Raw genomic sequence first — 12,859 nt, forward strand, 5'->3', positions numbered from 1 at the left:
TTGCATTTATCTCCAGGAAATCGTCAAAAACACGAAAAATGAAAGGGACGAGACTCGAACTCGCGCGGGTTGCCCCACCAGGAAACAGATGTTAAGCTGACCTTAACCTGGCGCCATAACCAACTCGGCCACCCTTCCGTGATTTGTGATGGGAGATATGTTGGAAAGCGTTCCCATATAGGTCAAGCCCAAAATTTTGGCACCTAATGTGTCGTTCTCATCTGGGTCTTGTCATCGTCGTCGATTGTTTCGTTTTTAGCCTCACCGTTCTTCACTTCTCAGCTATCGAGATATAACTTCTGTCCTTGGTATAATTATCAGCCCACGACTGACATGCGCAAGCTAATTGAAACTCCTCGACTGCCAAACCGTTGCATCAATGAAAGAATGTCACGGCTCGCTCCGGTGCAACTGCCAAGGTAGACGTTGAATGAGTTTCTAGATTAACTCCATACCATTACATACTCTTTCACTTGCAACTAGGTCTCTCAAGAGTCAGGGCCTTGAAAATTCTACAGTCGCCATTGGTCTGATTCATGACTTGTTAACGCTTCTAGCTTAAGCCCCCGAGTTTAAACGAGAGAGTTGGGTAATCGTTGTCTCTGTTGTAAGCTGAATGGTGTAACGGTGCTCTTACGGCTACGGTGCTATGCAAAGGATCTACATACCCGATGATGGCATAAAGTTTATCTGATATCGCAATGTGCAACAAGCTAGAATCTGACTTGCGTGCTGAATCTGATCATTGTAGAGATTGACTCACGGCGTCCATCACGAAAGTCCTGCTTCAAACGACGCTAATCTACAACGCTAAATTCGACAGATATCAGAGAAGAGACTTCATACACGTTTTGGTCTCTAAAGCCGTTGCAGCGAGCTACTTGTGATGACGGAGCGATGTACAATTTAATCGATTCTTCTTGGGAAGTTGTACATGCGTTGCTAGAGAGTGATGCTCCTATGGACTCGTCTGCCCTCCTCACAAGAAAGAAGCTGTTGTAGATACTTTCTCATGCTGGTAGAGAATTGGAGCATACTTGCCTATATTTGGGAGTCATAGACTGACACTTGTCGAACCGCGGGATTACACGTAAACCTAGGTCAAAAGTGCGTGCTGCTACTGTAAACCCGAACAAGTCATCATCTGTTGAAACGGGTGTCTTGACATACTCAGTGTGCACTATTATGGAGTGAAGCGCATGTTTCGAAGAGTTCCAGGTCATTGGTGAGATTCTGCTTGCTAGGTCATGCCTGTCTTGGTATTATGTATAAGAAGTATGATGTCTGTAGATTATGTGCAATTCAGAGATGTCGGTACTGAGGCACACGACCACGATGGCATCTGATCGCCGCTGACTCTTCTCAGGGGCCGAGTTTTGGACCATGAACACTCCTTCCCATCTCATGTGGAATCTATCACGGCCTCCTCAACACCACTCCCACTACCACTCCCGTCCCTCTTCCGCCCTCGGTAATGCCTCTTCCGCTTCCTCTTCCCCGTATCCTCGGCCCTCCACCCCTTCCTCGCCCGGATAGGCTTCAGAAACCCGTCAACATGTACTGCGCCCACCATCTCGTCCTCGCTCTCCACATCGAAGCGGTCGCCGCCGCCACCGCCGCCGAGGACATCCCCCGCTCGACCCGGATGCATCGTCGCCACATGCCGCTGCAGGTTCGCCCTCCGCCCGAACCCTTCCAGCGCGCGCTCGCAGCCCGAGACGGGGCAGTAGAAGAACCCCACGGAAGACGCGCGGGATACGCTCCGCGATCGTCTGGCTGCCGCTGCGGCCGTTGTGCTCCGTCCTCGCCCCGTGGCGTCAGAGTCGCTGGGTGGGATGCTGTCGCGCGCCATACTATTTTGTCGAGAAGACGCCCCGAAACGCCGTGCTTTCACGACGGGCTTCTCCTCTTCTGAATCTTCTGAGCTGGACGGCCCCGCGTACGGGGCGGCGGTACCACCAGCGCCGCCGCCACGGTTACTGCTTCCGCCGCCGGGGATATACCGCGTCGTCTGCGGCTTTGGCCCTTTAGCCGCGGGCCCCTCGAGTAGAGTCCGCATCTCCATCCCCTGCCCGAACAAATCAGCGCACCGCTGCGCCGCCCTGGCGACCACTTTGGGCTTGAAGCCGGAGAGCGAGGCAGCGCCGATGACGTCGCTCCAGTCTCGCAGCCCCCAATTTCCGAGCATCGTCTCCCTGGCCTTCATCTTGGCCTCGGCCCGCGCCTCGGCCGGCAAATCACGCTTCTTCCTAGGCGACCTCGACCTCGACGTCTCGTTCCCCGAGTCTTCGGCCTTGTTGACGGCATCCTCCCCTTCCGTCTCAGCAGCTGCTGCATCCTCCTCGTCCGACGAGAACGGGATCCTCTTCTTCGACGCTCTCGCGATCCGAATCTTCATCTCCTTCTCCGTCTCCCCAGGCAGCGGGACCGTCACTTTCTTCGGCCTGCCTCTCCTCTCGAGTGCTTTCGTCCACTCGGGCTCTGGGGTTCTGGGCGCCTTGCTCCGAGGGCGACCCTTTTTCTTACGCTTCGACGCTGACGAACTTGCCCGTGATGCCGCGGACGAGACGCTAGCTGCGTCCGAGGCGTTGTTATTGTCCTCCACATCGGTCGCGGAGGCGGACGAGTCGGTCATGTAGCTCAGGCCCGCGAGGCGGGAGTTGTGGAGAGCCGTGAGGGTGTTGTCGAGGGTGGACAGGATGTGGCGGACCGAAGGGCGGAGGAGGTCTGCGGAGAGGTCATCGTTGGCGGAGACGACTGGTTCGTACGTCTTGCTGCGCTTCGGCTTTTCGACCTCTACATCGGAGACTAACGCTTGCGCGCCTTGTCCCGATGGAGGAGGTGCGTTTACGTCTTCATCCTTATCGTCGTCTTCTCCGTCAGAGACCGCGGATGAGTGCGCAGACATGGAAGACGCCGCGGTCCTCTCGTTGGCAGATTCGTCCCGTGTCCTTGAAGCTTCCTCTCGCTCCCGAGCCTTGCGCTGCCGGCGAAGGAAGCGCTCCTTCGCTTGGCGTAGAATTGTAGCTGTAATCTCTTCTTCTAACGGTGTACTGGGAAGCTGCTCCTTCCTGGAGCGCGTGGTGAAGTCGTCGTCCTCATCGTGAGTTTCCTTTAGAAAGTCGTCGCCCGGCACGATGCGCGAGTTCATTGGCCATGCCGTCCATAAATTCGGCGGGCGCCATTCGCCGCTGTCGACGATTTCTTCCAGCGGTCTATCAACGTCCTGAGAAAAGAATGGTCAGTGACTCGGAACGTGCCGTGGTGATGAGACGGGCCCTGCTATCAAAACGTACCGCATCATTAGGCTCTCCCGCGGCGCTAGGGCGTACTGCACGATTTCGGAGCGCGAATGCGTTGTACAGGTGCACTGATAAGTCGCGATTTCGTAATTGCTCCATGGAGCGGTGGAGGAGTCGCTCCTCTTGCGTGTAGGTGTTCCATGTCGCCTTGTTGCCTTTCCAGCGGTTGGGCCTAGTCTCATAAAGCTCTTCAGAGTCGACGGAGCGAATCTCATCGGTGTCGAGGTCCCACGATTCCTCGTTTGCCGTCATGACATGGATACAATGCTTGATGAAGTGGAATTATCACTGTTTCATATGTGAAAAGAATACGCATGAATTGAATGAAGTGGAATGAAATGTATAGATGAATAACAGCGGTTTTCAGAGTGGGTTGGTTGAGTTGAGGTGAAGAGTAAAAGAAAAATGGACCCGCCCACATCTCACCGAAACTTGCCTCGAGGAAAGGTCAAACGGGTAGCCTAACGTGTGGTCAACTCTGCAAGGACTCACACGTATCACACCGTGCTACCAACATTTCACTTTGTTTATGGAAAGATTGAGATTCATGTGTCCCAGGCATGTATTTATCGTCCCAACACCACAATTATGGTATAACAAACGCCTACTACACATTCTAGAAGAAAACATAAACACAAACAAGCTTTTCTCCTCCCTTTTTCTTCACCACCAACACATCATCCTCTACGCCTTGGCCTTCTTGTTAGCGGCCTCCCTCTCCAGCCTTCTCCTCTTGGCACGCAGCTTCTCGTCCTGTGCGCTCTTCTTGTTATTAGTGTACTGCATCTGCTCAAACAGCTTTCTCTTCTTCTTGCTCAGCATGCCCTTGGCCCGCTCGATATCCTCCGCCTCCTCGGCCACCTTCTTGGCGTGCGCCTTGCGGGCCGCCTCCTTCTTGGTCTTGGGCTTGGTCTCCTTGGCCTGGACGGCGCCGCCCGTAAGCTCGGCCTCGAGCTCGAGCTGGCGCTGCGCGTCGGCGTCGTCGTTCTCGGAGCCGACGTCGTCCTCGTCGTCCTCGGAGACGCCGTCAAAGTCGGAGCCCTCGCCGTCTTCGCCCTCCTCTTCCTCGTCGGAGCCGGCAACGTCCATGTCGCCGGCGTCCACGTCGTCGGCCATCTCCTCGTCGCTCTCGGCCAGGGCCTCGCCTTCGGGCTCCTGCTCCTCGAGGGGAATGGTCGGGTCGTACGCGCCCTGCACTTGCCTGACAAAGGGGCTGAGATGGGGAGGGAGCTGGGCGCCGGGAGCGTACTGGTCGGGCTGCTTCAGTTCCTCGTCGTTGACGCTGTCCCAGACCCACTGGGGCTGGACGTATATCCGGCCGGGGATGCGCTGGTTGGGCGCGAGCTTCTGAGACGTCTGGTTGTCCTCGCCGTCGCCCTCCTCGCTGTTGGCAGCGTAAATCGGGGGGCGGTCAACGATCTGGTGGGTGATGGACGGGTCGCGCTCATCGGTGGTGAAGGCACCCTCGCCGAGGACGGCGTCCCAGCCGATACGCTTGCAGCCGAAGGACCGCAGGAGGAACTCCAGGGGTTGTCTAGGAGTCTCACGGGAGAGAAAGAATGTGCAGTGGGCGAAGAGCTTGTTTCTGTCGGAGCTCGAGTGGACGGGCTGGGGCAGGACGTCACCGCCGGGCGCCGCGGGCTCGAACTTGTCGATAGCGTTTGTGGATTCTTCTGCGGACTCGGTCTGCTCCTCCGACTTGCTCTCCTCCTTGTCGGCGTCCGAAGACTTGAGCTTCTTGATAACCTTGTCAACCGCGGCCTGGGTCTTGGGGTCGACGCTGTGCTCGGTCTCGCCGTTGGTGATTTGTTTCGGCTCCTCGGGGGCGGCGAGGTTCTGGCCCTCAATGGTGAAAGCAGCAAGCTCGGCAGACTGGTTGTCCTTGGTCTGGTCAAACTTGGGCGGGTACTTGAGGCCGAGGCCGGTGTACAGACGGAAATTGATGAAGCCCAGCAGCGTCATGTAGAACTCGACAAAGGTTCCCATGATGCGGAAGTCGACATCGCCAACAACCCTCTGGTTGAACTTGTAAGGCACCAGCCACAAGACATCCTCGCCGTTGATGTTCGCCTGGTAGTAGATACCCTTGATCGAAAGGAAGGACTTGGTGACGCTCTGCGACACAATGAGGTAGTGCTGGAACTCGAGGGTCAACCGCTCACAGCGCGCAATCATCTTTGCGGGAACGGACGAGGTCGAAGGCAGGTTGGCGAAAAGGAAGAGCATGGACAGGCAGTCGTCGAGGTCCCTCACGGCGTCGACAAAAGTCGGGTATCGCTCTCTGATGACGTGGTCGAGGGTGTATCTCGGCTTGCCAGTCTCCTCGGGCCTGGCGGCGTTCTTCTCCAAGCGCTTCGCATCGCCAACGTCGCCGCGGCCGAGCGCGCGCGAAATCTTCTTCTCGAGGGCCTTTTGGTCGCGGAACTTGAGCAGCAGGGGCTCGTGCAGGAGGTACTGGATGTCCTTGGCGTAGTAGAAAGTCGTCGAGGCGGTCGAGGACTTGGAAACCTTCTTCTTGCTGCGCGGCTCGCGAGGGTAGATTCCCTTCCAGATGCAGAGCTTGCGGAAGTCGGGCAGGCTGATCTGCAGCTTGCGGATAGCCTGGTTTCTGGTGACATAGTTCTTGGCCGCTCCGGCCTCTCCCTTCTTCTTAACTCTGCCCGCCATTTTTTGCGAATTGGCGTGGTTGTGTTGTTGAAGAATTGACTTGGTTTTGAAGGGTGTGGTTTTTGGACGAGTTTAGAAGCTCTCCAGTACTTCTCGCTGTGGCGGGGCACCGCTCTCGTGTTTCTCTCTGAACTTTTTTTTCCATTGAAATTTTCTGCCAACGGTTGACCGCTCCCTCGCCAGCTGAGTTAGGACTAGTCTTTGCGGTCCTTATCGCTGATTGGCGTCAGTTATCTAATCAGCACGATGGCCCCAGCTCCAGGGGTTCAACCCACTAAACCAAGTGTGACTGCGCTGAAAGACGGATTGCCATTCGCTGGACAAGCTTCCCGCGCCCAGCGGACCTGCGCCCCGGTCGAAGCACCAGGTGTCATCCACCTCGACCCCCGTCCCTACCACACCTTATTCATCCCGACTCTCGCCCGAACTCCAATAAGACTGCGAACCTTTGAAGCTCCCGTGAGCCCGCATCTCGACACATCCCGCTCCGGACCATGGACTGAAGGATGACCGTCGGAACAAGTACACAGGGAGGCAGCAAGACGGGCGTCTACGCCGCCGCAGCAGCGCTGCGTCTGCTGCTCTTCGTCGCGTTCCCCGGCCTGCCTGACCTGCTTACCGGCCGCGTCGAGATCTCGACCCCCGTCACGAGCTTCAAGCGATGTAAGCTTCCCCTTCCCGGATCCCAATTGGAACAAGAAATCTCAGACTGACGATTCCTCATAACGCAGTACAAGAAGGACTCTTTCTCTACAACCACAATGTCTCCCCCTACGATGGCGGCGTATACCACCAGGCGCCCCTCTTCCTTCCCCTCTTCTCCCTCCTCCCGGACCTGAAGTCGTTCCCGATCTTCACATACCTTCTCTACATCCTCGTCGACATCCTGAGCGCGGTTGCCCTCTCCAAGATTGCAGACTCTGGCGAAGCAGGGTCCTCTCGCCTCTTCTCCTCTCCCCGCCGCAGCAAGAGGTGGAGTGGCCTTGTCGTCGCATCACTGTAAGCTCCCCAGTCTTGCCCCCTTGCTCGCATCATCAACGAACATTTGATCTGACAACCTCACCACAGCTACCTGTTCAACCCCTTCACAATAGCAACCTGTATCGGCCGCTCCACCTCTGTCTTCTCAACATGCGCCATCCTCCACGCCGTCGCAAAGGCCATTGCCGGCGCCCCTCTCAGCGCAATGGTCTCCCTCTCCTTCGCGACCTACTTCTCAATGTACCCCGCCCTCCTCCTCCCGCCCCTCGTCCTCCTCGCCTACGACCGCCAGGACCCGACCCGACGCACCGCCTCGACCCCGCGCTTCGCCCTCGCAAACGTCTCCGTCGTCGCCGCCGTCGTCGCCGCCCTCTTCGCAATGTCCTTCCTCCTCACTGGCGGCTCCTGGGAGTTCCTCTCCAGCACCTACGGCGCCCAGCTCACCCTCAACGACCTGACGCCCAACGTCGGCCTGTGGTGGTACTTCTTCGTCGAAATGTTCGACTCCTTCCGCCCCTTCTTCCTCGCCGTCTTCTGGCTCCACCTCTCTAGCTACGTCGGACCCCTGACGATCCGCATCCGCACACAGCCGCTCGTCGTGCTGACGCTGCTCCTCGGCATTTTCGCCATCTTCAAGCCGTACCCGTCCATCGCGGACACGAGCTTGTTCCTGGCGATGCTATCCCTCTTCCGGCACGTGTTCCCGCTCATGCGGTATACCTTTGTCGGCGCCGCGACAATCATGTACGCTTCGTTTCTCGGCCCGGCTTTTTACCACCTGTGGATCTATGCCGGTAGCGGAAACGCGAACTTCTTCTACGCTATCACGCTGGTGTGGAGTTTGGGACAGAGCTTGCTCGTCAGCGATCTGACGTTTGCGGTGCTGCGTGACGAGTGGGAGGTTGAGAGGCCCGAGATGGTTGGAAAGGAGATTCGACAGATCTGAGAAAGCCTCAGAAAGATGAGGTTAGTTGATGACGACCACGTTCGGCATGTGTAGAACTAGAAAAGTGTCAGACAGCATAAAAGGCATTCGAGACCGGCATAAGTGGCACAGGCAGTATTAAAAGACAGTATGGTGTATGATGAACGATCATATGTAAACCACAATAATTGAGACAGTATTGTACATTTTTGGGACGCCACGAACCATGTGGTCTTTTCGTACATGCTACCCCTGACTCCAGAGTTGCGAATGATCTAATGCCCCCTTTTCGTTTCGTGACTGATAAGTCATGTTGCAGTCATCTTTACCCCCTTTTACCAACCCTTTCTGAATACTTACCGGATCGGAACTCAAAGTGTATCCCCAGCTTTAGTCGACAGCCAATTCAGACTCGACATATCTATGCTCTGAACCCCATCCGGCAGCCGGACTCGCCTGCGGCACCGGGTCCGCGAGTCCCAGCGAAAAGTTGAGCATCTCGCCCAAATCGCCAAACCTACCCAGCCCCTTCTTCTCCGCCACCCACGTCTGCGTCCGCAGGCCCCACGGCGGCAGACTCTTATACGTCCACACGCCGTACGCGATCGCTGATCCGGCGACCAACACCCCGCCCGCGAGCGCGAGCGTCCTCCGGTCCGCCGAGGCTCCCTTGGCCTTGGTCTCGGCCCGCCGCCGCCACTCGTGGAGGTATGCCTCGCCGAGGTTTGGCGTCGCCTGCACGATGTTGTCGAGGAAGCGTGCCGCGGTACGGAGCGATGATGAAGGTGCGGCTGTCCAGGGGAAGGGGTTGCCCGGGTTCGTGAGGCACTCGTCGCGAAGGTCCGTGGCCATGGCGGCGAGGTGGGGGAATTTCTTGGTGAGGATGGTCGGGAGCCAGGACTGCGGGAGGTCGACCACCTGCTGGATGAGGGCGAGGTGGCCGACGAGGAGACAGTCGAGGGACGTGGGGACCTCGCCGCCAAAGAAGCGCTTCTTCTCGCCCGGTGAATCCTCGCCCCGTGCGCGGAGGGCTTCGAGGGGGGAGAGGGCGTCGACGGTGATGGCGTGGAGCCTGATGCCCCGCGCCGTGCCGGCCTTCATCTCCTCGAGCATCGTCTTCTTGTTGGAGACGGGGAGGTGCTTCATCGCGCGGTCGAGGGCGCGGTTTCTGGGCACGGCGGCGTCGTCTCCATCTTCGTCGTCTTCCTCGGCGCCGAGCGAGTCGAGGCCGAGGTGGGCGCACCGGGCCGTGGCTTGGTTCCGGATCATGACGGGGACGGTCCAGCTCAGGGGGAACCCGAGAAGGTGGCTCAGGGCGGGGCGGGTGACGGCGACCCAGTTCTCGTGGGTGCCGTAGAGGGCGGCGTCGAGCAAGGGCGCGAGGGCGGACTCGACGTAGGCGCCGTAGGCGTAGGCGTCTGCGCGCTGGGCCGGGGTGAGGCGCGAGTCGAGGTCCAGGTCCCAGGAGGGGGAGTGTGGTGCGAGGGAGGCGAGGTGGGCCGCGATGGAGGCGTAGCCCGTTACCCAGACGCCGTTGGCCTTAAGGGCCGGTAGACGGTCTAGCAGACGTTAGCGAGGCTGAGGGTAAGGGGGGAGGGAGGGTCCATTGTGTATTTTGGGTGAGTTTCTTTGTGTGTTTGGGTGAGTCTTTGTGAGGCTTTCTTTGTTATGAGTCGTCATGATGGGACGAGGCCGCGTGGGAAATTTGTTCCAACGGCGGAAACCTCGAACGGTGGAAAGGGGGTGGGCAGTGTAAACATGACCGGCCGGTGTAAGTGTGAATAAGTGAACCAATATACTTACTTGATGAGTGGACGGCAGGGTCATTGCTCGGGACCAGACGCCATTGTGAGCTTGGGAGGGCGGTGTGCAGGTAGGCGATGGCGGCCAGACACTCGGCGTCGATGGAGGGGAGGCCAAATGCAGCGCCCCAGACGTGGAGCTCGAGGACGTCGTCCATGGTCGTGGTGTTGGTGCTGTGTCGTACGTGGTGGTGTGAAGGCCCGGTGACGAGTACACCTCACGTACTGGGGTAGCCGGCGTGTGTATCCAAGTATCCGATTCACGTTGTCTGCCTTCACTCGCTCTGTCTCCGCCGTATACTCCAGAGACCCTGATTGTCCGAGTTCTCTAGCGCAAGGGACGTGGTCCCAAAGGATGACGAAAAGTTGGGCGGCCGATGAGTCAACCTCGTTTCAACGCACTGTTGTATGAAGGATACCCTGAAGATCCCGCAAGGCAGCAATGACCTGTAAGAGACAACCGTTTCTGATGATGCGCAGTGCGATGTTACTGATGTGTCTTGTCGTTCTGGGGAAAATTAGGGACCCCTGCATTCCTTTCATCGCTTCAGCGACGCGAGGATCCGTCTGAGCTTGGCCTGAACGGTCGTTACGACCTCGGCGCGGGATCACGTGGTCCCAGCATACGTACTGCCCGAGGGATACGTAGTGCAAGCGTCTTATATAATCACAAACGAAAGGGACTGAGGCAGCTGAACATAAGTGGGACCAGATGTCCCACGTTTTGCCACGCTTCGCCCCACACCTCCCCCAAACGGGGCTCGATTTCTCGATTGGGACAGAATCGACGAACCCACCCTTTCCCCTGACGATCCGGTTCACCGTTCGAGCAACTCCAAAACACGCCGCCGCGCAAATCACCAAGTTTTTTTTTTTTTTTCTTTTTTATTCCCGCCGTCACAACGTCCACCAGTGGTACAGAGGCAAGAACATGATGCGGTGACGTCTTGGCGATAAGCACCTTCTCTAAGCTTCTGCGTCTGCATTCCCGGCGGGTCCGGATCACCAATGCAAGTCCCCTGAGCCATTCCCAAGTTTACCCTCCACGTGCCCTTCAAAGGCACCAAAGAGACTAAAGTAAGACAAAGGAAAGGAGGGGGATTAGCTACATGATACATCGTGACATTCAAAACGTTCGACCTTCTTGATCCAATCTCGTGACCATCTTCCGAGATGACCAAAGCCGACGACGACTGCAGGCAATTTCGCCACCACTAAGGCAGGTACGCGACACCGAACCCGTAAACCGTAAGTTGTGACCGTAACCTACTGCAGGCACCACGACCACGGCGTGACTGCTTTGCGTTTGCTTGCGTGCTAGTCCCAAGGGGCGAATCTAAACAACCGTCTGCATTCCAGACGCCCCCAGAAACGTTCCGACGTGAACCATCCATTTTTCGAAACTGGAAACAGATTGACAAGCTTGACAGGTGTGAATAGTGAACGGCGCTTGAAGAACCATAGACCAAAGCCTCCCTCTCCTGTTTCACACAAATTCAAACATTCCTCTCTGGGTCTCTCTCTCTCTCTCTCACCAGTTCGTCAAGTGGGGGGAATTTGGAAATGGAAAGCAAGTGATCAGCAGCGGGCTTCAGGGTTCATCGATCTTGTCACAGAAAATTCCATAATCAACCCACGACAGCTAAGAGATTGTGATACCGCATTTCATGGGGTAAAGATGCGCAGGTGTCACTTTGATGAAAGGCTTAGAGGGGGGAGGGGTCCTCCGTCCCGTCCTTTTCTATCTGACGTGACATGCCGCACCCCAATTCCCTGTCAACGTAATCCTCGGACCTTCATCAGGGCTCGATATAGACCACAAAGGAGAGCATCTCTACCCTCAGTTACGAGGGCATCCCTTACCCCTTACCCATCCCATGATTCTATAGCTTAAAACCACCGTACCCGCCCATCGGTGACGAATCGTCGTCGTACCTGGATTAATTTAGATTCTTCTTTAGATCGCGGAGGAATATACGAAATCGTAGTATACGGCAATAAAGGGGGATAATAATAGGGGAGAACTAATCCCCATCATTCATCGCGACACGCCTCCCTCTGCCCATCAATTCGAGGTTCAACCCGTAGAGAAGCCCACATCGGACGTTCCATGCCCACGGAACACCGCCCACGGCGGCTCCGTTTTCCTGGCGCCGTCTCTCGCGCCGCCGCCGCTTCGTTGGGACTTTTGGATCGTAACAGTCTTTTCACCCCCCGCCATCCCGACTCCCCGGTGCCATCTCCGCTAGCATGAATGCTTCCATCGTATACTCATCCACTGGTGTCAAACACACGGATACTAGCCAAGCTTGTCTTCGGACCCAAATTTCGTTGAATTTTTGCTCCATCACTCTCTCTCCCTCTCTCTCCGTATTACGAACGCCCAGAGCTGGGAGAAGGGCAGAATATCTAATTACACCATCGTGCTAGCCTTCCCTTTAGCCTCCCGTCACCGGTGCGACGTAATTAGATAAGGGAGGCCCCAGAACGACGGCGCCTTGGTCTGTCGAGCCCGTCAAACCGTCAACGACGTCTGTGTTTCTATTCTTTTTTCCTTTTCTCACAGAGTACGAATTGTTACCATAGTAGAGTATCCACCCTCTTGGCTCTTTTTGCCTTTGACTTGGGAATTAGGGGTCCAACATTCCACATCCCGTACATTCACCCCCTTTTTTGTTCCTTGCCCTTGCCCGTCTGTCCACGGACGGGCTGAGGCTGAGCCCTATTTTCTCATTTCCAATTCCAGCTGTACATTATGCCAAACCGTACCGTCGAAGGAGTTCCTTGAGGGCAAAAGGGGTGAATGTTCTAAACTCTCTCGCGGGCCGCGGCATCAGGTTCCACTCCCCATCAAAAGCCGTACGGCAGATAATATTTACCGACGATAATTCCACGCAGATAGGCTCGTCCATCTACTACGGTACAGGTACGGAGTTCGGACCTTGAATAACAATCTTGGCCCCGCCTCACCCCATTGAGGCCTCTCTGGTCTGTTCGGGTCCAATATGACGGGTGCGAGCTTGGCACCTCAGACTTTGGCTGAGGTAATGGGCGCAAGCAAACCCGAGGGAAAAGCCCAACGGAAAAACGCACGTCCAATCATAATATGAGCACGCATGAAAGTCAATTACCACCGTCGAACCGCACAACCTCGCAACCAGAACCTCAATGTCCAGCTCCAA

At 56.6% G+C, this 12,859-nt stretch overlaps 4 protein-coding genes and 1 non-coding gene across 5 annotated transcripts; 1 reads left to right on the plus strand and 4 right to left on the minus strand.

Moving 5' to 3' along the window:
* Positions 1-39: 39 nt before the first annotated feature.
* N0V96_000675 lies at positions 40-138 on the minus strand. The gene has a single exon. It is a non-coding gene; the product is annotated as a tRNA-Leu (tRNA).
* Positions 139-1,402: 1,264 nt separating this feature from the next.
* N0V96_000676 (uncharacterized protein) lies at positions 1,403-3,554 on the minus strand (the record flags this gene model as incomplete). Its single annotated transcript, XM_053199029.2, has 2 exons — positions 1,403-3,226; positions 3,297-3,554. The coding sequence occupies 2 exons, from the start codon at positions 3,552-3,554 to the stop codon at positions 1,403-1,405; spliced, it is 2,082 nt and encodes a 693-aa protein (XP_053043536.2).
* Positions 3,555-3,986: 432 nt separating this feature from the next.
* On the minus strand, positions 3,987-5,969 carry NOP7 (mRNA-binding ribosome synthesis protein nop7; the record flags this gene model as incomplete). The annotated part of the gene is made up of 1 exon (XM_053199028.2): positions 3,987-5,969. The coding sequence occupies one exon, from the start codon at positions 5,967-5,969 to the stop codon at positions 3,987-3,989; it is 1,983 nt and encodes a 660-aa protein (XP_053043535.2).
* Positions 5,970-6,215: 246 nt separating this feature from the next.
* N0V96_000678 (uncharacterized protein) lies at positions 6,216-7,896 on the plus strand (the record flags this gene model as incomplete). The annotated part of the gene is made up of 4 exons (XM_053199027.2): positions 6,216-6,428; positions 6,500-6,632; positions 6,701-6,968; positions 7,038-7,896. The coding sequence occupies 4 exons, from the start codon at positions 6,216-6,218 to the stop codon at positions 7,894-7,896; spliced, it is 1,473 nt and encodes a 490-aa protein (XP_053043534.2).
* A 369-nt stretch (positions 7,897-8,265) lies between these two features.
* Positions 8,266-9,835, minus strand: N0V96_000679 (uncharacterized protein; the record flags this gene model as incomplete). The annotated part of the gene is made up of 2 exons (XM_053199026.2): positions 8,266-9,434; positions 9,679-9,835. 2 exons carry the CDS (start codon positions 9,833-9,835, stop codon positions 8,266-8,268), a joined length of 1,326 nt encoding a protein of 441 aa, XP_053043533.2.
* Positions 9,836-12,859: the final 3,024 nt, after the last annotated feature.

Source organism: Colletotrichum fioriniae (assembly GCF_027942845.1).
Source record: "Colletotrichum fioriniae strain IMI 355084 chromosome Unknown scaffold_1, whole genome shotgun sequence".
In the NCBI taxonomy this organism is placed as follows: Eukaryota; Fungi; Ascomycota; class Sordariomycetes; order Glomerellales; family Glomerellaceae; genus Colletotrichum; species Colletotrichum fioriniae.